Source organism: Trichosurus vulpecula, chromosome 3 (assembly GCF_011100635.1).
Source record: "Trichosurus vulpecula isolate mTriVul1 chromosome 3, mTriVul1.pri, whole genome shotgun sequence".
NCBI classification, from domain to species: domain Eukaryota; kingdom Metazoa; phylum Chordata; class Mammalia; order Diprotodontia; family Phalangeridae; genus Trichosurus; species Trichosurus vulpecula.
The window spans coordinates 56,010,652-56,035,275 of record NC_050575.1 but is presented as its reverse complement, the minus strand read 5'-3'; the positions used below and the strand labels follow the sequence as shown (position 1 = coordinate 56,035,275).

General features: G+C 36.4%; 1 protein-coding gene across 2 annotated transcripts in view; it reads left to right on the top strand.

Moving 5' to 3' along the window:
• PRELID2 (PRELI domain containing 2) overlaps window positions 1-24,624 on the top strand; it is a 92,320-nt gene that overhangs the window by 30,398 nt on the left and 37,298 nt on the right. The window contains exons 2-4 of one of the 2 annotated variants that reach the window (XM_036748433.1): window positions 746-803; window positions 2,121-2,194; window positions 4,049-4,209. In XM_036748433.1, the coding sequence (XP_036604328.1) occupies window positions 746-803; window positions 2,121-2,194; window positions 4,049-4,209 (293 nt within the window). The remainder of the gene's footprint in view (window positions 1-745; window positions 804-2,120; window positions 2,195-4,048; window positions 4,210-24,624) is intronic. The other variant, XM_036748434.1, reaches the window with a different exon arrangement.

Here is a 24,624-nt window from a genome sequence, read left to right as displayed (position 1 = left end):
TGCAACAAAATAACTACTAGGCCTATACACCAAAGATATCAGAGAATACAAAAAGACACACATACACACACGCGTGCGCACACACACACACACACACACACACACACACATAAGGTACAGCAGCCAGGGAGCATGGTGGACAGAGCACTGTGCCCACAGTCAGGAATAATTGAGTTCAAATTTGGCCTTAGACGCTCACTAGATGTGGAACCTTGTACAAATTAGTCTATCTCTGTTAACCCCAGTTTCCTCAGAGGTAAAATTGGGCTAATGATAGCATCTACCTTGCAGCATTATTGTGAGAATTACATGAGATAATATTTGCAGAGTATTTACCACATTGCCTGATGTATGGTAGGCTTGTGGTTTCTCTGAATGTATCAACAACGGACCCTGTCTGCTTATTGGAAGTGACTCTACTCTCTAATTTGGGCTCTTTTTTTTTTTGGTATTATATCTTTGGTAAAGGTAACCAATCAGCAAATGATTTCTGAATAAATACCTCCCCTCCCCCATTGTGGAAACTATGGTTATTTTATAACAAAAGTAAGTGCTATCACAGGAAGAAATGGGCAAGTTAATTTTTTTTAAACCAAATATCTTCCTTCTTCTAGCTGGATAGCAAATTTAAGACATTAGACTGAAAACTGGTCCTTACTTAGAGATTGCTTAGAAAATACTTAACGATTCTTTAAACAGAAGTGTCTATTTAATAACCAATAACTCTTTGTGCTCTTTCCCTTAGTACCCTAACTCCATGGATAAAAACGTGATTGCTGTGAAAATTGTGGAAGAACGAACAGGTGAGCTGCAGGCATGCTTGTTGTGAGGTCGTTGATGGTTGTTATCTTTCGCTTAAAAGAAAGATTAGGCACAAGAGATGGATTTGTGGTCTAATGGATTTTCAACACCAAAACAATCAACAACCTCTGACAGTTAAGTTTCTTCATTAACTTTTTCTACTGGTGACAGTAGATGCATAATCTTCTGTTCTACTCTTACCAACTTTGATGTCAGTGACCAAATATGATTGGGTCTGCCAGAGGCCAATTGGCTAGTTTGTGACAGAGTCTGGGTTCCAATCTCACTGGATAATATCTGAATAATAAAGATAGATAATTAGATAATAGAGACAATAATATCTCACTGAATAATATCTCCCAATTCCTAGTCCTATGCTTTCTCAATATTACCCATACTATTTGTATTCCCAGTGTTTGCATTATCATAGTCACGATTACATGGTGTCATGTGTGCCAAGGTGGTAGGCACTAAAAATTCTCTCCCCTCCTTTTTTTTGGCTTTAGGATACATTAATGACAATAATGATAGCATACAACAACCCTGTGAAGTGGTTAGTATAAGTATCATTGTCCTTTTTTTCTTGGGTTGGGGGGAAGATCAGGCCTGTGACTTTATTGGTGTAGAAAACTACCAATACAAATTGGCATCTGCTCTGCAACGTTTGGTCTTGTAGAGTTGCTTGGGTAACTGAGAATCCAAGTGACTTATCTATGGTCACACAGCTAGTAACTTGCAGAGGTAGAGATTGAACTCGGGTGTCCTCATTCCAAATCCACTACCATTTCCACTATACTATAATGACTGTCATTCACATGAAATGGACTGATTGAAGGAGGTGGCCCAGAAATACAACAAGGGAAAGTAGGTCTGGGATTAAAAATTTGCCATGGAATAGTCACACAAAGATAACTGAGAACTTATCAGATTGACATGAAAGAAAAACATTACTACTTTCCTCATCTTAATTAAAATCTCTATGAGCATGCATACATGCGTGCACACACACATGCACACACACACACACACACACACACACACACCCCTAGGTGGCACAAGAGATATAGCTCTGGACCTGGAGTCAGGAAGACCTGAGTTCAAATTTGTCCTCAGATACTAGCTGCATGACCCTTGGCAAGTCACTTAACTTTTGTCTATATACATTTCCTCATCTGTAAAATGGGCATAATAACAACACCAACCTCCCAGGGTTGTTGTGATGATCAAATGAGCTAATACTTGTAAAGCGCTTTGCAAACCTTAAAGTACTGTATGAACACTAGCTATTATTATTGTTGTTATGCTGTTATTATTTTTAGATGTCTCAACAGGGATCATCTACAGAAAGAGGATTGCAATCTGTCAGAATGTGATTCCAGAAATTTTAAGAAAGGTAATAAATTAAATTTAATCTGACTTATTATTCTCTAATAGTTCTCCACTCCCTACTCTGCTGCACTTAGACATAGAATTGTAGGAAGGGAATTTAGAAGTTATCTAGTCCAAGCCAATCACATAAGGAAACTGAGACCTGATAATGTCTCTTACTTCACTGAGATTGTACCATGAGTTTGTGTTAAAACCGGAAGTTGGCAACAAGAAGTTGGTACAGTAAATAGAGTGCTGACCCAGGAATCAAGAGGACCAGAATTCAAATCTGGTCTCAGACCCTTGCTAGCTGTGTGACCCTGGGCAAATCACCTAACCCTATTTGCCTCAGTTTCCTCATGTATGAAACAAGATGGAGAAGGAAATGGCAAACCACTTCAGTATCTTTGCCAAGAAAACTCTAAGTGGGGTCACTAAGAGTCAGACAGAACTGAACAACAAAAATAATTCCTCATAGTCAAGGATTAAAAAATTAAGTTTAACCCCAATTCCTTCAATTTCAAGTTAATTGCTTTTTGTTTTTTTTTTTTAGGTTTTTAATGGAGATATAGAGATTGTCTAAATTAGTCTTAAAAGAAATAGGAAGCATATTGCATGACTGAGTTGGATTTTACATTTTTTCCCAAAGGGTAAAAGTGATTCTTTTTATATAAAAATGATCTGATGTGTAAAAGTTATACAGATTTAGCCTGACCTTTTAGGAAGGATGATAAACTTCCTTTTTAAACTCATGGTCAGAGATGACAAAAGGAGTATTTAAGATGGTACCCTACTTCTTGGAGATCTCCTTTAAATCTTTTTTATACTCATGTTTCTATAGAGTAATTATGTTACAAAATGTTTATGATAGCAAAATTATTTTTTCTCTTTGAAACTCCTTAAAGCCACACTGCTGATAATTTTTTGGAAGAAGGTAAGTGAAAAGTTATTTTTCTCTTCACATTGCTTGGCTCATAAAGAGCATAGTTGTTGGGGGGTATTTAAAGAACCAGGAATTAGAGCATTCTGATAGACATTTAAAACTTGAATTGATTGTGTATGATTCAAAGCCCAGCTCTGCTCCCTAAATGATTAGATTTGAAATTGAATTGCTGTGTAAGTGGGTAGAAAAACAGTGGTTTCTGCCACTTCCCATATGGAAGATTCAAGATTATGTTAAAGATTAAAGATGACCTTTAGTGAAAGGAGAGCTTATACCTCACAATAGCAATGAGCTTCCCCTCAATTTGAGATGGTAAAATGCTTTGCATTGTATACAGAGAGTGTGATAGGGATGATTTCTATACACAGTGCATGCTACCATTGCTCCAAATACACATATTGAATCTATTATTCAAAAATGCATTCAACTTTATCATGCATCTCAAACTCTAAATTATTTAAGGGACTTCTGACTTGTACATTTCTGCTTCTTGTATTTTTTGCACATCTCCTCCACTTAGGAAAGCATAAATTTCCAGGTATTGGGCAGAGACTAAAATGAAGAAAATATTTTACCTGATATTATCTTGCATGTGATGTTCTGTAAGTGGGTCCTATTAGAATCCATCAATTTAAGAGGGCCATAACTGAGCTAGAGCTGAAACATGAAATAGGCCGATAATTTACTTAGTGTTTAGTGGTTAGGGAAATCTAGCCAGGGAACTCTACAGCTTGCATAAATCTTGGGCCATCTGCATGAACTCACTAGCATTTATTAAGGTCAAAGTACATTTGATTATCAAGGGCTTACAGCAGTTGGTGAGATGTGTCATCTCTGCTTAATAGTCATTTGGCCTCATAATTATCCAAGACTGAAAGTACCTCTTCAGTTCCTTTTCATGTAGCTTCAAGAAGTTACCATCCCTTTGTTGGACAGGTGAGCATTTTAAAAGTGCCAAATATCCAGTTGGAAGAGGAATCATGGCTTAATCCTCAGGAAAGAAATATGGCTATAAGAAGTCACTGCCTAACATGGACCCAATATGCATCCATGAATGAAGAATCTGTCTTCAGGGAAAGCTTAGAAAATCCAAATTGGTAAGATTTCCTCCATCCTTTACTACCAACCCTCTTTCCTCCCTCTTTTCTCTTTCATTCTCTTGCTATCCTTCTGCCTTTTAAATTTGATGCATATAAAACACATTGTTCCTATTCATACCTTTTGCCCCCAAGAATGTGGTAGTATTACTCCCTTTTGAAATTACCTCTTAAGATTCCCTTAAAGATGGGCTTTTAAAAAGCTTCACTAGCCTGCCAAATTTATTATCTGTCCATTTGAGCTCCTTATGTTATGATCTGAACCTGTGATTTCATTGGCATTCTTAGGGAGCAAAATTCCTCAACCCATGCAGATTGACAACTGCTCTGCAATTCATCATCTTATGGAGTTGCCTGGGGTTACTTAGAGGTTAAGTGACCTAGCTCTGGTCACATAGCCAGTATGCATCAGAAACAGGACTTGAAAGCAGGTATTCTGGACTCTGAGTCTGGCTCTTTATCCACTCTGCCGTGATGCCATCTCACTTATGCCATAGTACTTGATGATTCACTCTGTTAAAGTACATATAGATAGAAAATGATAAGAAGGTACTTGGTTGGTACTTTGTTGTGGTCACCCTTCTAAGAAGATGCACGTTAAATGATTTCCTCAGTAGTGAGGACAAGTTTGCTCTGAGCAATCCACACGCTCAGGTGGGCCAAATGTTTCCCATTTGGTGGAACAGCTGACTGGCAATAAGAGTACCATCTGCATGTATGAAATAAAGTTTTTCTTACTACATAGTAGTATGAAAAGTGTAGCAGTTTAGATTTTCTAATTTTATGCAGAAAAGTTCTAATTTAGAGAGGAACCTAATTTCATCTCAACCTGATATTCTCAGGCCCCTTTCCTGTTGGATGTGCTTTCCTCAGCGACATGAATCTTGACATCTTGGTCTGGAAATCCCAGGGAAATAACATTTTGGAAACATTATTCCTTCATGTTTTTGTTTTGAAATCTCCCCAAAGCCCTTTAAAGATGTTATTTTACTGGCACTTTATTTTTCCTTTTGCCCTCAACTCTAGGATTTACTTTTTTTTTTTGTTAAAATACAATTAGTTTTAGCATGGCTTATTGAAAAATATAAAAGACTAGTGGTCAGGCCACTTGAATTTTGATGTGGCCATTAACTAATAGTCTATCCCATTCTCTTCTTTTCCTCCTAGAAATTGCAGTGGTTGGGTCCCTTTCAATTCTGACATTCTGTGATACCCTTATCAAGTTTCTAATGTTTCCCTTAAAACATTTTAGATTGGATTTGATGTCTTTTCCTGAAGAAATTACTTCTTAGTCTATGAATGGGGTCTTACGAGGTGATTTGGGAAGGTGCCAGCTATTTAAAATAGGAAACGTTTTTCCTTCAAAAGGCTGCAGGGGAAGGCATGGGCTAGAACATAATTCCTAACTTTCTCAGGCACAAAAACAGATTTTTGACTTCAAATTTATATGATCAATAATCCATATTACAAACTAAACATCCTAACTTAGAATTTCTTGTGTTTGCTTGCTTCTTGGTGACTCTTGTTATTGGTTTTTAAGAGTTTGTTTGCTATTTTCCTCATGCTAGGACCTATGGGTCATATATAGAAGTATTAAAGTATGGCCCTTGCCCTCAAAGAATTTAAAATTGAATAGGCAAAATAAGATGGGTATGTGAAAAAAGCTAACTAAAAATATAAATATTATTTTAAGTAACAAACGATTATTGTGCAGAGTATTGGTGCAATAGGAATTCAGTGGAGGGGGGAGATAAATCCTGGTGGGCCGTGGAGCCCACCTGCAGGAGGTGGAAGCTTGGTTTTAACTGGTAGGTAGGACTTTGTAGCTAGAAAGGAGTAGGAAGAGCATTCAAATAGGGGACAGAAGAGAATCTGTCAGGCAGTCAATAAACCAATTTATTGACTGAATCTCAATTTATTGATCAGAGTGAATGAAAAAGGCATATTTGTGGGGAAGTAGGTAGACCAGGTTTTCTGGGAAAGATAATTTATATAGATGTAGTAGAAAGTAAGGTTGGAATGTTAGGTAGACTAGGAACTGATTGTAAAGAGCCTTCAAAGATTGGCTAAGGAATTTGATTTTTTTTTTCTTTAGGTAATGGGAAGTCATTTGAGATTTCTTAAGCAGAAAAGTGAGGGAATAAAAGCAGTGTTTGGGTTCCAGTGATCTCATGGATATTTAGCTCTTGATATGGCTTCAGGAAGACATTTCATCAGGTACCTTAAAACAAGTAGGTAATTGAGGGAGAGAAGTCAAGTAAAGAAATACATTCATTTTTTCTTTCACTCCCCACTCAGGAGTTGTGATAGTAATGACTAGTCACTTACGGGGACCAGAAGATGAAATATGAACTTTTTTTTTTAAAGAGAAAAACTGTCAAGGCGGTTAAGCCTAAAATTAGATCTACAAGCTGTGTGTTGGTTAGCAGGTGTGGGTGTGTGATGGGAAACCAAATGTCATTCTGTCCCTATGCTCTGCCTGTCTCTTCAATTCTGAGATGAGTTTGAAATGGATTTCCTGCAGTTTTTGGCTGAGACTATGCTCTATTTCCCTTTGCATGTCTAATTTCAACTCCCACCTGAGTTTTTTAAAATTGTGTCACCTCTTTAGGCCAATCACCTCCTCCTCCATCCCATTATACTTTGTTAATTTCCAAATCAATCCTCTCTTCACTAAATTGACTCAACATCTTCCCATCCTCTGTCATCTTCCAGGATCTTAGGATCAATGAGTTATAAATCCTAGACTGTTAGAGCTGGGGGATGAGGGAAGGTCATGAAGTTTGTCCTTCTCAGATCCCTCTTTATCTAAAGTCTTTACTTACTCACTTAAAAAAAAAAGCAAATATAGGGTACTTAACTATGTTCCCAGCACTGTACTTGGTGATGAGAGGAATGCAAAAAGAAGTGCGTGAGAGAGTCTCTGTCCTCCAGGAGATTAGAATCTATACAAAGTCTATCCTTGGCACAGTGTCTTCCACATTGTAGGCACTTAATAGATCTATTAAAATTGAATGACATAAACACAATAATAATAATAATAATAATAATAATGATAATGATAATAATAATAAAATCCTTGATGTATATTAGTGATAACAAGTTTATATGGCTTCCCACCTGGAACATATTAAACAGCTTCTCTATCTTATGGAGTCTTTATTCAATAATACAAAAATGTCATTTGGACTTGACAAGTGTAAAATCCTTAATGTATGTCCAGAAAAGGTAGACACTAAAGCTCAAATCTGGAGGTCAAGTTGAACTAATGGAAGGAGGTGATACTTAAAACTACCTTGTGTTCCTCTAGACAATAGATGTCAAACAAAGATGCAAAGGTCAAGAAACTTATTGGTATTCTGAAATCAGAGCCTAGGAAGAAGAACATATTCAAAGCAACTAACACCTCTTCAATATCAGTCAACATGCACAAAGCAGACCATGATATATTTATAAAGTAACCCAGCAAAACAATTTAAAATGTGAACAAAACGCAGAGCCTCTAAGGCAGTTTTGGAAAAATTAACACTTCCTCACCAAAAAGGAGGATGATGATTGGCAAATATCTTTATAGCACATGATAAATTGGTTCAGAACTTACAGAAGTACTTTTGGACCAGGCAGGTTAAGCCCCAAAATATGTATATGCTAGTAGGTTTGTCAAAAAGAACTGAAAATTGTTACTTCCAGATGGAGATTTTGAAGTAGGTAAGATCCAAGAGTGGAATCAAAAGGCCCTCCATTGGTGACATCCACATAAATTCAACCAAAAATATCTGGACAAAGAAGCATCAAATAAATGATTGAGCCATATGAATTTGCCGATATAAAGAAATAGAGGAGCTTATGATGGCAGTGTAGGACCAGAGCATAACTACCAGAAATTACAAATGGGTTGTGCTTAAGGAGTCTGAACTTATTGATCAATGGAGATTATGCAAGGAAAAAGTAGTACCTTTACAACATAATCACTGCTGGCTTTACAGACTTAACACTTACCATGTCAAGAACTATTATTGGCTAGGATTACACATTAGAACCACTCTATCTTATAAAATAACAGACAACAAATTTCCATGCTACAAATAGAGATCTCAAGTAAACTACAAGTAACCTATACTGGAACTAGACTTACCACTGATAGTCCACAATTGCTTGGGCACAACATTGAATCTTAAAAATTTAAGAAATATGTTTTTAATAGATGCTGTAGTACCAGATAATCATAACCACCAAGGTGTGTGGAATAAAAAAGCTAGCAGAAGAAATCGAAATTATGTGTGAACAATGTTAAATTAATACCATCCCCATAATCTTGTTTGCTTCGGGAACTATCCCAAAGAGGCTTTTAATGAGCCTATGGAAGACAAGTTCTACCCTAATACTTTTACAAAATTACAAGAAGCAGCTCTTTTTTCACCTATACAATAGTCCTCAGAAAATTTAATATAAAATAAAAACAGGATAGCCACTTGTAATAGGTCCATTCCTGTCTGAACTCTATCACAAAAATGCAAATGAGGTAATGATCAAAGCTCATGTATTATGCATTAAAAGTTACTAATCACTTTATATACATTATCTGATTGGAACCTTACATATATGGAACCTTAGGTACTATGTGTGGTACTATCCTCACTTTAGAGACATAGAAACTAAGGCTCAAAAGGGTTAGGTTACTCACTCATGATCACATAGTAAGTGCCAAAAGTGAGTTAGGTCTCATCTGACTACCAGTCCAGTAATTTTTCGACTACACCAACAAAATGGGTTCTACTTTGCCTGAGACTATGTTTAGCAATGTTACTACATAGGTGTATGCTTTCCATTTTTTGAAGTCAGGACTTATTGGCACCTCTGAATCTATGTGTTCTTTCAAAGCATCTGCACTTTCATCTGTACAGTTAGTTATATTTATTGAATGACTATTGTTTTGCATAATTGTGTGTGTTTGTGTGTGTGTGTGTGTGTGTGTGTGTGTGAGAGAGAGAGAGAGAGAGAGAGAGAGGGAGAGAGAAAAAGAGAGAGAGAGAGAGAGAATGGGACATGTGTGATCACAAAGAAAAATAGGAGAGACTTGATTTGTGGTGGTGAAGACCTTAAAATAGAAGTGGGTAATTTTTGCTACTTTTTGACCACATGGACTTACTGAAAAAATAATTGGTTTGGTGCTATAGATGGGTATTTTATTTTATTTTAATTTATACTTTTATCCTCAAAGTTAATTATTTAAAATTTCATTGTAACAAAAAGTAACAAAAGCTTTTTAAAAATGTAAATATGTTTCCATAAGGACCTTGCCTCTTGTATCTCACTTAATACTTTATTTTGCAACTTTCTAAGGTCATTGCAATCAAATATTGTATATGTATTATAGATATGTGTCCTAGTATTTCAACCTCAAGTAGACTAGTTAAGGATAGGAGCCTTTCTTATTTAAACTTTGTTTGTCCCCAGGATATTTATGAACATTCATTGATTAGTTAATAGTAAGTGATGGTGCTTGACCTTTGGGATTTTACAATCAATGCAGGCTTATTAATGAGTTCCTGTTGTATGTTTGCAAACACATTTGGAAGTCTTGGATGTGCTTCTTTTTGGTGTCTTTTGCTCATGTTATACTTGGTTAGTAGGATTTGTTCGCAAACTCACATATGAAGGAAGACAAGTAATCACATTTGATGCCTACTTGCTTTGATTTCAATAATAAACATTTTGTTTAATTGAAGAATACAATTACAAAATATTTAACTACTCTTACATACAGGAGAATTATTTTTACTTCCTAACTATAGTAGTATGGAGATTTTTATGTTAAATTAAAAAAAAAAACTATGGCATCTTAAGGGAACATTTAATTTCATTTCAGTATAATAAAGGCTAATTAAATGCGTAATATTTGAGAGCCAGGACTATTTCATTTTTGAATAAATGCCTCAGTTACATGTTACTCATCTTCGGGCTTAAAGAATCGACTTACCCATTAATACTTAAACATAATTTCTAAGACTTCTTAATGTTTACCTTTTGAAACATAGGCTGCTAAGGTTAAGTAGGCACCTATTATAAATTTGTGTTGAATTAATGCATATGCAGCATGAAATTCCTCTTAGAACATGATCAGAAAGTTCATATTCAACTTTAGGGACAGATTAAATGAAAGTGATGAGTGGCTGTCTTTAACCTGACAAATTGTCAGTGCTGCTAAATTTTGTCATGTGAATATTCTTAGAATAGTGGTATGGTAGTTCCAATTAATAAGGTATATAAAACTTCATATCTTAATAAAATACATAACCTGGTAGGTGTATGCTTTTTAAAATCTTATTTTTATTGATAGCTTTAGTTTCTAATGTCATTTTTATTTCCAAATATATTTCTACATCATTCCTACCATAGTGTCATCCCTCTTAAAAAAGATTAAAAAAGCAAAAGGAAAAAAAAGCAATTTAGCAAAACCAGTGAATATATCAACTATATCTGCCAGTATATAAAATATTATATACCTATCACCCCTCACTTCTGCAAAGGGAAAAAGGTACATTTTTTTCAGTCCTTTTCTGGGGTGAAGCTTAGTCATTTTGATAATACAGTGTTCAGCTTTATTGTTCTTTCTGTTTATATTGCTATGGTTGTATATGCTGTTTTCCTGGTACTCACTATTTTACTCTTCACAGGGTCATACATCTTCTCATGCTTTTGAATTCTTTAAATTAATTGTTTCTTATAGTGTAGTAATAGTCTGTTTCATTATTGTGCTGCAATTTGCTTTGCCATTCCCTAAGCAAAGGACATTTACTTCACTTTCACAAAAAGTGACACTATGATGATTTTATTATATATGGGACCTTTATTTCTATCTTTAAATTCCTTGGGTTATATGTCTAGCAGTGGGGTCTTTGGGTCAAAGGGTATGGACATTTTAGTTACTTTTTTAAAAAAAACTTTAATTCTAAATTGGTTTCCACCAATTAAACACAAATATACATGTACCCCAACACCAATACCAGTAAAGATAAAGTGAATCTATTCTCTTGGTAATTCAATGATACACATATACGTGTGCATATTTTTAGGGTCATTGAATTTTTTTCCTAATGGTAGATCTGTTTCTTCGACAAAATGTTAAAATTTCTTTTTCTAGGAGTGAATTGGGCAGATAACTTGATGGCACTATACTTTGCCATCTTGTTTGCATTTCCAAACTGTTTTTACTTTTTTTCTACCTTTTTAGGGAAGAAAAAGAGTACTTCTACCCTTTATTGCTATATTTTGTGCTTGACTTGTCCAAAGTAATGTAACGCATTGGCTATGCAGATTTCATTCAGGATTTGTTTTTTACCTTAAATTTCAGCCCTAGAGATAAAGGAATTAAAGAAATAGCTAATGGCTTTCAGAAAAGCCTCTGGATCTGTGGTCAAAGGAAGCATTATTCTACATACACACACATACCCTGAACTTGATGTTCAGCATACTAATTGGTGGTCAGACTATTGTTGAAACATGAAACAATTAAGGAAAGTGGAATAACAGATTTTATCTGTATAAATAAAACATCTGGACCAGAGCCTTCTTTGTCTGCAATATGCTGCTCTCCAACATATTAATTTGTCTTTTTTATGTCTGTACATGTGGTTTTAATGGATTTCCCTCCTTATTTTGTGTTACTATCTCCAGGGCACTTTCTTCCCTCACTTCCCTTAGTAATTTCTTTATTCAATCATTTATTTAACAAATATTTATCATTTTTATTGATGTTAATACATTGCACTATAATGTGCTAGGTCTTGAAGATGCAAAGACATTTAAGATACAGTCCATGCTCCTAAGGCACTCACATTCTAGAAGGGGAAATATGATGTGTTCTCAAAAAACCTCAACAAAAACTGGAGCGTGATAACTGCCCAACAGAGGTCAAAGTTCTCTGTACTTTAAAAGGTCTAAGATATATATATATATAGCTGGTACTCTGAAATTCTTGGAATTTGGGAGTTGAAGGGAACCTTAGGAACCTGTCTTCCTACTTTCTAGCAGGAATTTACTGCCCTATGTTAGATGAGTGATAATTTATCTGATAAAGAATTTTAACTCTCCCCTGGAAAAGTACCATACTCAGACTGGCTATCTTCATGTTCTGACAAGAGTGGCTGTTTGTAAGCTTTCACATTTCAAAATGAGGCTATATTTTCCTTCATTTTGATCTTCTGCTAAGTAGAGTTACTTTTCTGACTGTTTTCAAAGTCGGTTATTGAAATTAGCACTTATCTGTGTAGTGAGAGCCCTAAAAGTGAGTGGCCCCAAGAGAAATTTGTTACGAGACCCATGAGAAATTTAATATCCTCTGCTGCGTTTTCTTCCCTATTTTAGTTTGGCTGCCATTGGGATCTTTGTCCAGGAGGAATACTGAGTATATTGCCAATAGGTAAATGGTAGTATACTCTTAGCTTGCAGATCAGAGGAAGGAAGTAAAAGAGCAAGTGTACATTTTGCAGGTCAATGAGCATCAAGTATTGTACCACTAACTAATTGGAGAAGGCTTCAGACAACTAACCCAACCCTTGCCTTATATAGCATCCTCAATAAGTAGGCAGTGAAGTCAGTAGAGAGAATCCTGTACTGACCTGGTTTTTAGTTTTAGCTGGGCCACTAACTGTCTGTGAAATACTCTACATGTGAATAGCCCAGATATCACTGTTTGTAGCTATAGCAAAGTTGGAGACATTTTCATTATGGTCAGCATGGCTCATTCTACAAATTTATCATTTTTAATTTTAAAGAAATATGTCATCTAAATTAAGATGACAATACAGATCTAAAAATAGGTTTTTATTAACTGTAAGTATTAATAATACCATATACTTGCATCTATGCAAATTTGCTTTATGCAAAAGCACTTTTAAATTAATTTTCTCAAAAGGACCCAAGTTTGAATCCCATCTCAGATATTTACTAGCTTTGTGGTTCTGGGCAAGTCACTTCTCTCAGCCTCGGGTTTCTTCATTTGTAAAATGAGGATGATTATACCCACCATACAGGGTAGTGGTAAGGCTCAAGTGACATAACATGTATAACATGCTTTGCAAATCTTAAGGAGCTATAGAAATGCTAGCTATTATGATGATGTCTAAGAAAATCATTAACCTTTTGCTTGGTTTCTGCTTCTGAAAAGTAGGAATAATAATACTTATTCTACCTAAGTCACAAGATGATTTTACAAGAAATTTTTATTAAAAATGTGCTAACACCTTGGTATTGTCACTGATTTTTCAATCATTCTATCTTGAATATTTAACTTCTCAGAATCCTAAAGTATTAATGAAAGGTTTCCTAAGGCAGCATAGCCTAGTTTCCTAGCTTCATTAATTCAATGTATTTTTAAATTGTTTTTTTACTTGTATAACATGTAAATTGTTCACATGTCCCTTCTCCACCAGGAGAAGAGGAACTGAAACACCCTTCTGAAAAGTTTAGAGAAGTCAAGCAATGGCACTTTTTAATCTGAGTAAGAAGAAATTCATCATTGGAGACAATAGATAATAAAGCAACACAGTATAAAGAGGGAGACTTAAGTGATCCTAATTAGTACTAAAATTATACAATCTTTCTCTAAGGGTTTTGATAGATGAGACTTAGACTTTGCAATAGAAAGGCTTCCTTCTTTCTCCCTTCCCCATGTCAGCAATAATTTTTTTTAAAACCAAGGTGCTGATTTTACATGCAACATCTTGAAACTCCTTAAGACAAAAATATGAATATAATGCTGGTACACTTAGGATCAGAATCACAGTCCTCAATCACGTTGAGAATCAGCATCTGGTGACTACACTGTCAGTTTTGTAATCAGTGTTAATATTGGCAGCTAAGCAAAGAGACAGAAAGCAAAATTGAGCAGCAGTGTTCAGTTTCCTACTATGCATTTACAGCAGCATTTGAAGTAATTTCAGATGCTGGAATCCGCTGCTGCCACTTTTGATACACGTCCAAGCTCAGAACACAAATTGTAAAACATGCTGTAGCACTGAGAAGAAATTCAATGCCTGTCGCTGTTGCATTCTCTCATCTGCCCTAGAAACAAGGTAACAGCCCCTTGTTTAAAATGATAGAGGGAATAAAACCAAAGCTTTGTGCCCCTCCTAAGTTTTGAATTAGACTTATCCATGTCTGGCAGGAACCAGCTGTTCTGGGTTCCTAAGTTTTTGAGAAAGCTGCCTATAGATGTGCCAGTGGCTATTAGTTGTGTGATTCAGATAATATTGGGTTGTGTGTAGTTGTGGTCTTACTTCCATGTCTGGCCCCCAAAAGTCATTCTCAGTTCCAATATTGATGCTTCCTAGCTATGTGACTGTGGGCAAGTCCATTCACCAATTTGAGCTTCAATATTATTGTCCCTATCTATAAAAGGGGATTATGATACTTCTGCTATCTCCCTCAGAGCATTGTTTTGGGGAAGGGCTTGATAAACCACAAAGTATCATAGAGTTATTATTGATAAACACCATTCTATTGAGTAGAGCCTTACAGGTTCAGGACATCTTTCCTAGGACTGGCCCCATTAATAAGGGGAGAAGATGGTTGTCTTGCATCTTGCATCATTTGATTCACACTTTTGAATTAAGGCATAGACAGAAGGGTTTAGTTAAAATGTACAATTCTCTAAGCAGGGAAAGAGTAATAAACTTCAGTGACTCTAAACTTCTTAGTCTGAAATTCAACATTATTGTGAGGAGAAAACGAGAGAATATTTTTAAAGTACCAAAGCACAGTATCTGGCACATTGTAGGCCCTTAATAAATATTTGCTCCCTTCTCCTTCCCCTCTTTAAAGCTCTTCAGATTGGGGATCCAACCTTTCCAGCTGTATTTCATGCTACTGTACTCAGCTCAATTAAACAAACGTTGGCTATTCACCTACTGTATGTATGACACTGTGCTAAATGAAAAGACAAAAAAAGGAAACTAGCCCTCTACCCTCAAGGAGCTTTTAGTGTAGTAGGGTGAAAAAATATAAGAAAATATGTAAATGTAAGATGATTTTAGGAGGAAGAGAATACTAAGAACCAGGGAGATCATGAGAGTTCTGGAACAGATGTCACCTGAGCTGAACCATGAAGGAAGTTAAGAATTTTAAAAAGTGGAGGTGAGGAGCACTCTAGAGTCTGGCCAAATTAGACTGCTAGATCTTCCCCAGTCTCATTCTGTCTCCTCTTCTGTGCATTCATAAAAGACATCCCACACACCCAAAATGTGATTCTTCTGAACCTATTGAAATATTTGTCTTTCCCCATTGAAATAATTTCTTTTACTTCATGTTTTCCTGGGCCATTTTCCTCTGGATATTTTCTTTGCTTTTATCATATGTTATATTGTATGTGGAATTTCAATGCTCCCTATTATATCATAGACTTCTGGAGGGTAGGGCCTGAATTGAATAATTTTTTATCTTTGTATTTCTAGCAGTTGAAATTTAATTGAAATCAACTGGCCCCACTAGTGGACCCTAGGAACATAGATTTAGACCTCGAAGGAACCTTAGAGACCTTCAAGTAAGTTCAGCCTTCTCCTTTTAGAGATAAGGAAAATGAGGCTGAGTGGTTAAATGACTTACATACGTCACATGGCTAATATGGGTCTGAGGTTGGACTTGAATTCAGGTATTTCTGATTTCAAGTCAACATTTTTCTTTCCTGGGCTGTAAGGCAAGTAAGTACTGGCATACAGAGCGGATAAATTTTGATGGAGGAAGGGAGGAAATAGGGAAAGTCAGAGAATATGGGGGGGCTACAGGGTAAATAGGCCCAAATGGAATGTCTTGATAATATGCTGTTGGCATGGAAGAAGGTACAGTCTTTTGAAAGATGAAAGGCAATGAACTATAATCTGTTGGCTTTTCAGTTCTCCCTCTGCCTTCCTTTACAAAATCCTACTCTTCATCTACACTGTGACCTCTAATCCATTGACCCCTAAGTTCTCTTCCAGGCCACCTTCCCTACACTATCTCCTCTTTTTCCCATCTTGACCTGTTGGTGAACCCATTAAACTCTATATTGTCCTCCTTTCTTGAATTTCTACCCCTCTACCCAACCCAACCTCCCTTTGTCACATTGCCAATTATGCCCAGTCAAGCTTCAGCCTTGGATCACTTCCACTATTCAGCACCTTCTCTCCTACATTTATATGAATCCATATATCTGTGATTGTGTATAATGTTCTCCTGGCTCTGCTCCACTCACTCGGCATTATGTCATGTAGGTTTTTCCAGGTTGTTATGAAGTCTGTATCATCCCCATTTCTTATAGCTCAATAGTATTCCATTACCTTCATATACCACAGCTTGTTCAGCCATTTCCCAATTGATGGGCGTCGCTTTGATTTCCAATTCTTAGCCACCACAAAAAGAGCCACTATAAATATTTTTGTACATATAGGTCCTTTTCCCACTTGTGTGATCTCTTTGGGATACAACCCTAGAAGTGGTATTGCTGGGTCAAAGGGTATGAACATTTTTATAGCCCTTTGGGCATAGTTCCAAATTGCTCTCCAAAATGGCTGAATCAGTTCACAACTCCAGCAGCAATGAAACAATTTTCCAATTTTCCCACATCCTGTCCAGCATTTATCATTTTCCAGTTTTGTCGTTTTAGCCAATCTGACAGGAGAGATGTGGTATCTAAGAGTTGTTTTGATTTGCATTTCTCTAATCAGTGGTGATTTAGAGCATTTTTCATATGCCTATAGATATCTTTAATTTCTTCCTCTGAAAACTGCCTGTTCATATCCTTCGACCATTTCAAAATTGGGGAATGACTTGTATTCCTATATATTTGGCTCAGTTCCCTGTATATTTTAGAAATGAGGTCTTTATCAGTGACACTAGTTATAAAGATTTTCTCCCAGTTTTCTGCTTCCCTCCTAATATTTGTTGCATTGGCTTTTTTTTGTACAAAAACATTTCAATTTAACATAATCAAAAATTATCCATTTTGCATTTTGTAATGCTCTCTATCTCTTGTTGGGTCATGAATTATTTTCTTTTCCATAGGTAAACTATTCCTTCCTCTCCTAAATTGCTTATAGTATCAGCCTTTATTCCTAAGTCATGAACCCATTTTGACTTTATTTTGGTATATGATGTAAGATATTGGTCTATGCCCAGTTTCTGCCCTACCATTTTCCAATTTTCCCAGCAGTTTTTGTGAAATAGTGAATTCTTAGCCCAGAAGCTGGCCTCTTTGGGTTTATTATGCTGATGATTCTTAAATCTACCTTTTCTTCCTTAATCTCTTTGTTGACTTCTGATCTTGCATTTCCCATTGCCCTTCAGACATCCTTGAAGTAGACATCTAGAATGCATCTTAAACTCAACATGTCCAAAACTGCATTCATTATCTTTCCCTCTGACCCTCTACCCTACTTTCCCTTTTACTGTGGAGAGCAGAACCCTCATTCCAGTTCCTCAGGCTCACAACTGAGAAATCATCCTGGACTCCTCACTATCTCTCACCTTGCCATATTCTACTTCAAAAGTTAGGTTACCTTTGTAACATCTCTCAAATATACCATCACCTCTCTTCTGACACTGCTACCATTCTGGTGCAAGTTTTCATTACCTCATACCCATACTATTGTAATAGCTTGCTGGTGGGTCTGCCTGCCTTAAGTCTTTCCCCTCTAATCCATCCTTCATGCCACTAAAGTAATTTTTCTAAAGCACAGATCTGGTCATATTATTTCCCCTACTCAGATACTGTGGCTCCCTATTGCCTCCAGGATCAAATATAAAATTGCATTCAAAGTCTTTTATAACCACACCCTTCCTACTTTTCCAGTCTTCTTCCCCTTTATTCCCAGATTTGTTTTCCAGTGATACTGGTCTCTTGGCTATTCCAGGAACAAGACACACTGTTTCTTGGCTCTGGACATTTTCTTTGCCTGTCCCCCATTGGTAGAATGAGACCCACTGACCTCTCCTCTGCTCTGCCTACTGACTTTTCTGGCTTCCTTAATTCCCAACTAAAATTCCATCTTGCATAAGAAGGCTTTTTTCAACCCTTCTTAATTCTAGGCCTTCCCTCTCTTAATTATTTCCTGTTTATCCTGTATACAGCTGCCTTTGTTTATATTTGTTTGCACCTTGTCTTTCCCATTAGGTTGTAGGCTTCTTGAGAGCAGGGACTGTTTTTTTGCTTCCTTTTATATACCTGGAGTTTAGCACTGTGTCCAGCACATAGTAAGTGCTTGCTAAATGTTTATTGATTGACTGAATTAAATTTCACTTTGGGGCTCGTGGTTTATGCTCAAGAATTATGTTCCTTCCCTTGCTATAGGCCTTCCCTTTTCATGCCTTTGAGTTTTGTTTATTCTTTAAGCTGTAGGGATAGTTTAGTCTACTATTTTTTCATTCATTCACCAAATATGAGTCTACTAAATGCTATATATCCTTCATTAAAGTTATTCTTTAATGCCTCATCACAGTGTAAAGGTGACTTATGATTCTCAAAGGCAGTGTTAGTGGGTCACCAGAGTAGTAAAAGGAACACTGGATGTAGAATTAAAAGACTTGGAGTTGAGTTCCAGCTCTGTGACTTACTATGTGATCTTGGACAAGTCATTGAACCTTTCAGAGTTTCAGTTTTTTCTTCTATAAAATGATAGATCTTTCATAGATTGTTAAATCTAACTCTTCCTAAACTCACATTCCTGTACTCATGGCCTTGGGGTATGGGTGAGGAAGCAGAGCAGCTTGGAAACTTCATGATGTAACCATTTGGCATGGTATTATTTGTTATTCGGTGTTTGGCCCATCTAAGGAGTGGGTCAGTGGGTCTCCTAAACCTTTCAGGGACCTGTAGAATATTGAACCCCACCTCACTTACCCTCTCCCAAGCACATGCAGATATCCTCTCATCTTTTCCTCCCCCTTTTCCACTTTGTCTCAGTAACCATCCTAAAGGCAAAAGTCCTTTGTAAGGATATCATTATTCTTAAGAATAAATTTTCCAGTAAATTATAAAAAAACCTAATTAGACATTGTTTTGTTTAAAATATTTGCTATTAAAGTGCTACTAGGGAATTTCCCTCCTCTACTCCCCTCAACCCTGCCCCCATCAGCCTAATCTTATCCTAATAGTGATCCTTCTGTACTTCCTGGCTCTAGTGATCTGAGCACTGTCTTAATACTAAGCTCCTTACATGTCCAAAGGATACTTGTCCTGTCCCAACAGAGAACAACAGCTATTTACTCTTCTTAATCTAACATAGTATAATGAGTAGGGTACAGGACTCAGTCATAAGAAACCTGGCTTAATGCTCCACCTGCTATTTGGGTCTTTTTATGTTTTCCTCATGAGACCTGTTACTTCTTTTGCTTTATTGTGACTATTTTGACAAGGGATTCTTTTTTAACCTAGGAATCCATGAACAGTTTTTTTTCAAGTCTTGATAACTGTATTTCAATATAATTGGCATCCTGCAAAATTCTATGTATTTTATATTATATATTTAATAATATTCTGAGAAGGCATTCACTGGTTTCATCAGATTTTCAAAGGGGTTAATGGTGCAAATATTTAAGGTTAAGAAGACCTGATTTTGATTCTCCTAATAAGACTTTAGGTGTGTGATAATTCCTGCAATAAGTAGATTGCAAGTAGTCAGAGGGGGCTGCATTTTGGAGTTGTTTATTTGTTTGACGAACTACTAGTAGAAGTAGAAGGACTACTAGTTCTTCCACTCAAGACTGTAAGCAAGAAAGGGTGTTTCACTGTACCATTAAAACTAAAAGTCAAATTTGGTTGTCTTGGTCTCTTCAGTAAACTCTACTTTTCCTCTCCCCCATTAATTAAAATTAATGAAATCATATTATAGTCATAGATTTAACCTTGCATAGGGGACTTGTGCAGAAAGTACTTTGTAGGGTTTTCTTTTTCTTTTTTTTGGTAGGGAAAGAAAGAAAATGAATGCTTGATAATTGAAAAATAAGATAAAAAAAGAAAGCATCTTGTAAACCGTGGAACACTATACAAATAGGAATTCATTATTAGGATGATAAATTTATGTTTAATTTAATTTGATATTTGATGCTAGAAGAGATTCTAGAGATCATCTAGTCCAAAGTACTCATTTTACAGATGTGGGAATTGAGGTCCAGAAAAGTGAAGTGATTTTCCTGGGGGAACACAATGTGTCAAGCAGAACCAGCTCTGGAACCAAGGTCTTCTGACTCCTGATCTGGAGTTCTTTTGGCAATATTACACTATACCCTAGCTTGGAGGGAGAAAATGGCCAAGGCTAAGAAAATATTCTACTTCAAAACTTAGGTTTATCATTAATTGAGATGAAGAAGGAGGAAGGGCATCTCCCTTGTGTATATTATTGCACCAGAGATGGAGTGTTTTTCTCTTTATTTTCTTTCTCTTTTTTTCCCTGAAGCATCTGGTCTAGAACATTGCTAGAGGCAATATTCTGGGAAAGACTGTCAATTGGATTATTCTAATATGACAGTTTCTCTGTTTCCAGAGACAAGTAGCTCCCAAGAGGAAAAACTAAAATTTCAGTGTTTAGAAAACTTTTCTTGGTTTCTTTTGTTTCATGGGTTACTTATATTTTTTTGTTTTTTACCTGAAAGAATTGGGTGAGCCTGGACCCAAACCCTAGATTATAAACTTTAAGGTTAGAGACCTTGATTTATTTATCATTTTATCTTTCTTAGCACCTATCAAAGGACCTGGTATGTTTATAAAAGTTATTTGGCATAATTTTTACATTGTGTAATGAATAGAATTTTTGTGCAATGAATGTGTAATGTGTAATTTTCTGTAAAGAATAGATTTTAAAGGTCTAAGATGTGTATATGATGGAATAATGAGCCACAGAATCTTTTTGTAGGAGGCATCCAAGTGCTTAGGTGCTTTTTTCAAATGAAAATTTTTCATATTTGAGGAAAGGGATTGTGAATAGCATGGCACAAACCAAAATAAATGGTTATCTAGGGAGACACTGCTAAATGACAGTGTTTCCTCTTTTCTCTGAATTTTCCTTTGGGAGAAGTGGAAGAATCCTTTGAACTTACCACAATTACATTTATACTTACCACTCATTGGCAATATAAATGTTAGATGTCATTGGTGTCTGCTCAGCTACTAAGACCCATTCCTATTTCTACCACTTCCCCCCAACCTTACCTAACCTTTTCCTGAAATACTCATGACCAGTTGTCTGCAATATTGTCTTGCCACAAGAATGCACTTTATAGTGATAGTGATGTTTCCATAGCATTTTAAAGTGTCCAAAATGCTTTTCTCACAACAATCCTGTGAGGTAGGTAGTGTAAATATTATTATTATCTCTATTTTACAAATAAGGAAACTGAAACTTACTCAAGTGACATGCCAAAGGCCGTACAGCTGGTAATTATCACAGCCAGGACTTCAGCTCAGTACTTTTTCCACTATACTGCAGAAACAGTTAGATTATGTAAATAGTCCCCTACGGTGCCTTGCCCAGGGTTTTCTTTGCTTTTAGTAGATATTGAGTAAATAAGATGAGATGAGAGAATCTGTACAGGTTTTGCTTTAAAATAGCCTGGAAATATAATCTAGGCAGGTAGAGACAGTGTGGTATAGTAGATAATCAACCTAGGGTTCAGGAAGAACTGGGTTCAGATCCTTTATTGGACATACCATGAATAGTATCTCAGTGTTACAGGCAACCCGTTCCAGGATTATAAACTGTAGAATACTTGTGGTCTGCCTTTGTGGAGGTGATTTCCTCAGTGGGAGTACCCCACACCATTGAAATCAAAGGTTTGGTTTAAAAAAAAATAACAAATCAAAAGTGTTTTAAATTCACTTAATGGGTCTAATTTGAATGGGAAACATGGCTTAATGTGGGATTATAAAGTCTGTATTTCCTTTGCGGTGTTGAAGGGAAGGCTTGATACAATCTGCTCCTTCTTCCCCCTTTCTTTTTCTTTTTCTCCCTTTCCCTCTTTCCTTTTCTTTCTCTCTGCCCTCTTTTTTTTTATTTTATCAAAGGCACTTTAATTAAACTCCCATCATGAAAACAATTAGGCCAGATTTGCCATACTTAACCAGTCAATAATTCAGTGGTGGGATCTCGTTAATAGACTTTGCTCTCCCCATGACTGCCATCTCAGGGACGCAGGGTAAGTAGCTATGTGCTGTAGGGATTAAATAGCGATCAATATTTTCCATGAACTTTTTGTCCTCCACAGAAAGAGATAGAAACACAACTGTAACTAAATGAAGCTGAGACAAAGGGTGGTTGATTATACCCTGTGGTTTACTTTAACAATGCAGTTTCTAGGACTTGGATTATTCTTTCTTTTCTTTGATCCCATATGCTCCATATTTAATTACATCAATCTGATGGAAAAAAAAAATTTAGGTGTGTCTCAGATACAAGGATTGAATGGGCCTGGACTTGTCAGTAAAATTTTGTAGCTCTTGCTGGCCTGTTCATTGATCAGCCAGGTGAAGACTGCCCCCTACTGAATTCAGCAGCGTGAATGCCTGTGATGTTTGCCAAAGAGAAAAGTGGGAAATCTGATATGGAACATGTTCCATGTGTTTTCATTTAATGAAGGTAACTCAACAAATATTTTACTTTTAAAGTATGTGATATATTCAAGGCACTGGGAACCCAATTACAGAAAAACAGGAAAACATTCTTGCCCTCAAGTTGTTTACATTTGAAATCTTTCAAAGTTAGTCAATCATCAGTGACTTGGATAAAGTAGAAAGAACAATTCTTGGTAGACATGAGGGAGTGGCATAGGAGATAGTATTTTAGAATAAGGGATAAAGATTTGAGATGACCTTGGTAAACTACAGAGGTAGATTATAGAAAAAAACCATGACAGAATGAAGTTATAAAGTTAAATCGATGGTAGTTTACATGGGGGCCATATGGTACTTCTTTTTATTCACCTTTGATTGACTAACATTCTTTTCAAGCTCCCAGGGCCATTTCTATCCTTGTATTTCACTGCAGGTGACTTTACCTCTATTGAAAAATTGAGGCCATGCATTGTAAGCTCCCTCGTCTTTCCTGCTCGACACCTCAAAACCTCCCAACATCTTTAATCACTTTCTCTTCTTTTTGCTAAAGATGAAATAGCCTCTCCTCCTAAACAAGGTTATATTCCCACTTGTGCTATCCCTTTCTATTTGCTCTGAAATTCTGCCCCATTCATTTTAATCACTTATCTTCAATCTGTCCTTATTTTTCCCCAATACTGCATCTGTAAAATGTTGATTTCTGGTCATTTTGTTCCCCACAGAGGCAGTGTAGTGTAATGTATAGAGAGATATTCTTGAGTCCAGGAAGACCTTCTCTGCTGCCTGGAAACATGCTTAGGTCTCTTCCCAACTTAAAAGTTGACCACTATCAAACTGGTCAAGGTTTGATGCCTCTTCTCCTTCACTGCTAAGCCTCTGTTAAAGGTTGTTTGCACTCACTGTTTTTACTTCTCATCAACCCCTCCCTCCCCAGCCTTTTCCAGTCTGGCTTTCTGATCCCTGGACCCAGAGTTGAAAAACAGGAGGAAATTGAGCTATAATGCGTTAGTAAATTGCCTTAGTACTTTCAATGATGCCAGACTGATCTCTGATTCAAAATTCTTTCATAATTAAGGTTATATTTTATATATGTATACATATATATATAAAATATACATATATATTACATATGTATATGTGTACATATATATGTAGATATATTTTTATATATGTTCATTTGCTAAGTGCCAAGCGCTGTGCTAGGTGCTGGGGATATACTTAGAAAAGAATGGTAGTCTCTCCTTTCAAGCAGTCACATTCCAGGTAGGAGAGAGCGCATATGGTGGGGTTCAGTTATAGACCAGGCTGGATGAGGAGGCCCTGAGGTTCTTAGGGTGCATTGGCGAAGCAGTTAGTGGTGTCCAGGGGTCTGGAGAATTCAATGACAGGGAAGCTGGCAAGGCCAGGTATTCTTTCATCTTAACAGAAGGACTGTAGTTGTTGACTCTTTGCTCACATGTGAACTAACTCAATGAACTGCCCATCTAATTGCATGCCATGATGTGGGGCAACAGGTATTCTTCATTTCCTTTTTTTTTCTTTGTGCATACTAAGGGGTAGGGACTTGTGATTTCAGTGATATAGAGAAATCCTAGATGAGGGAACTCCGTCTACCTATTCAGGTAGGTGCCTTCTCTGCAGCTTATAGTCTTAGTAAATTGCTCATGGTTACACAACCAGTATTGTCAGAGCCAAATTTGAACAGAGGGCTTTCTGGCTTCAAGGCCAGCTCTCTATCCATTATCCACATTACCTTTGTGGATAATAAACTGCTCAAAATTTAGCAATTTAGAGGTATAGTAAAACAAAACAAAAAAAAAAACCAAAGGCATTTAACA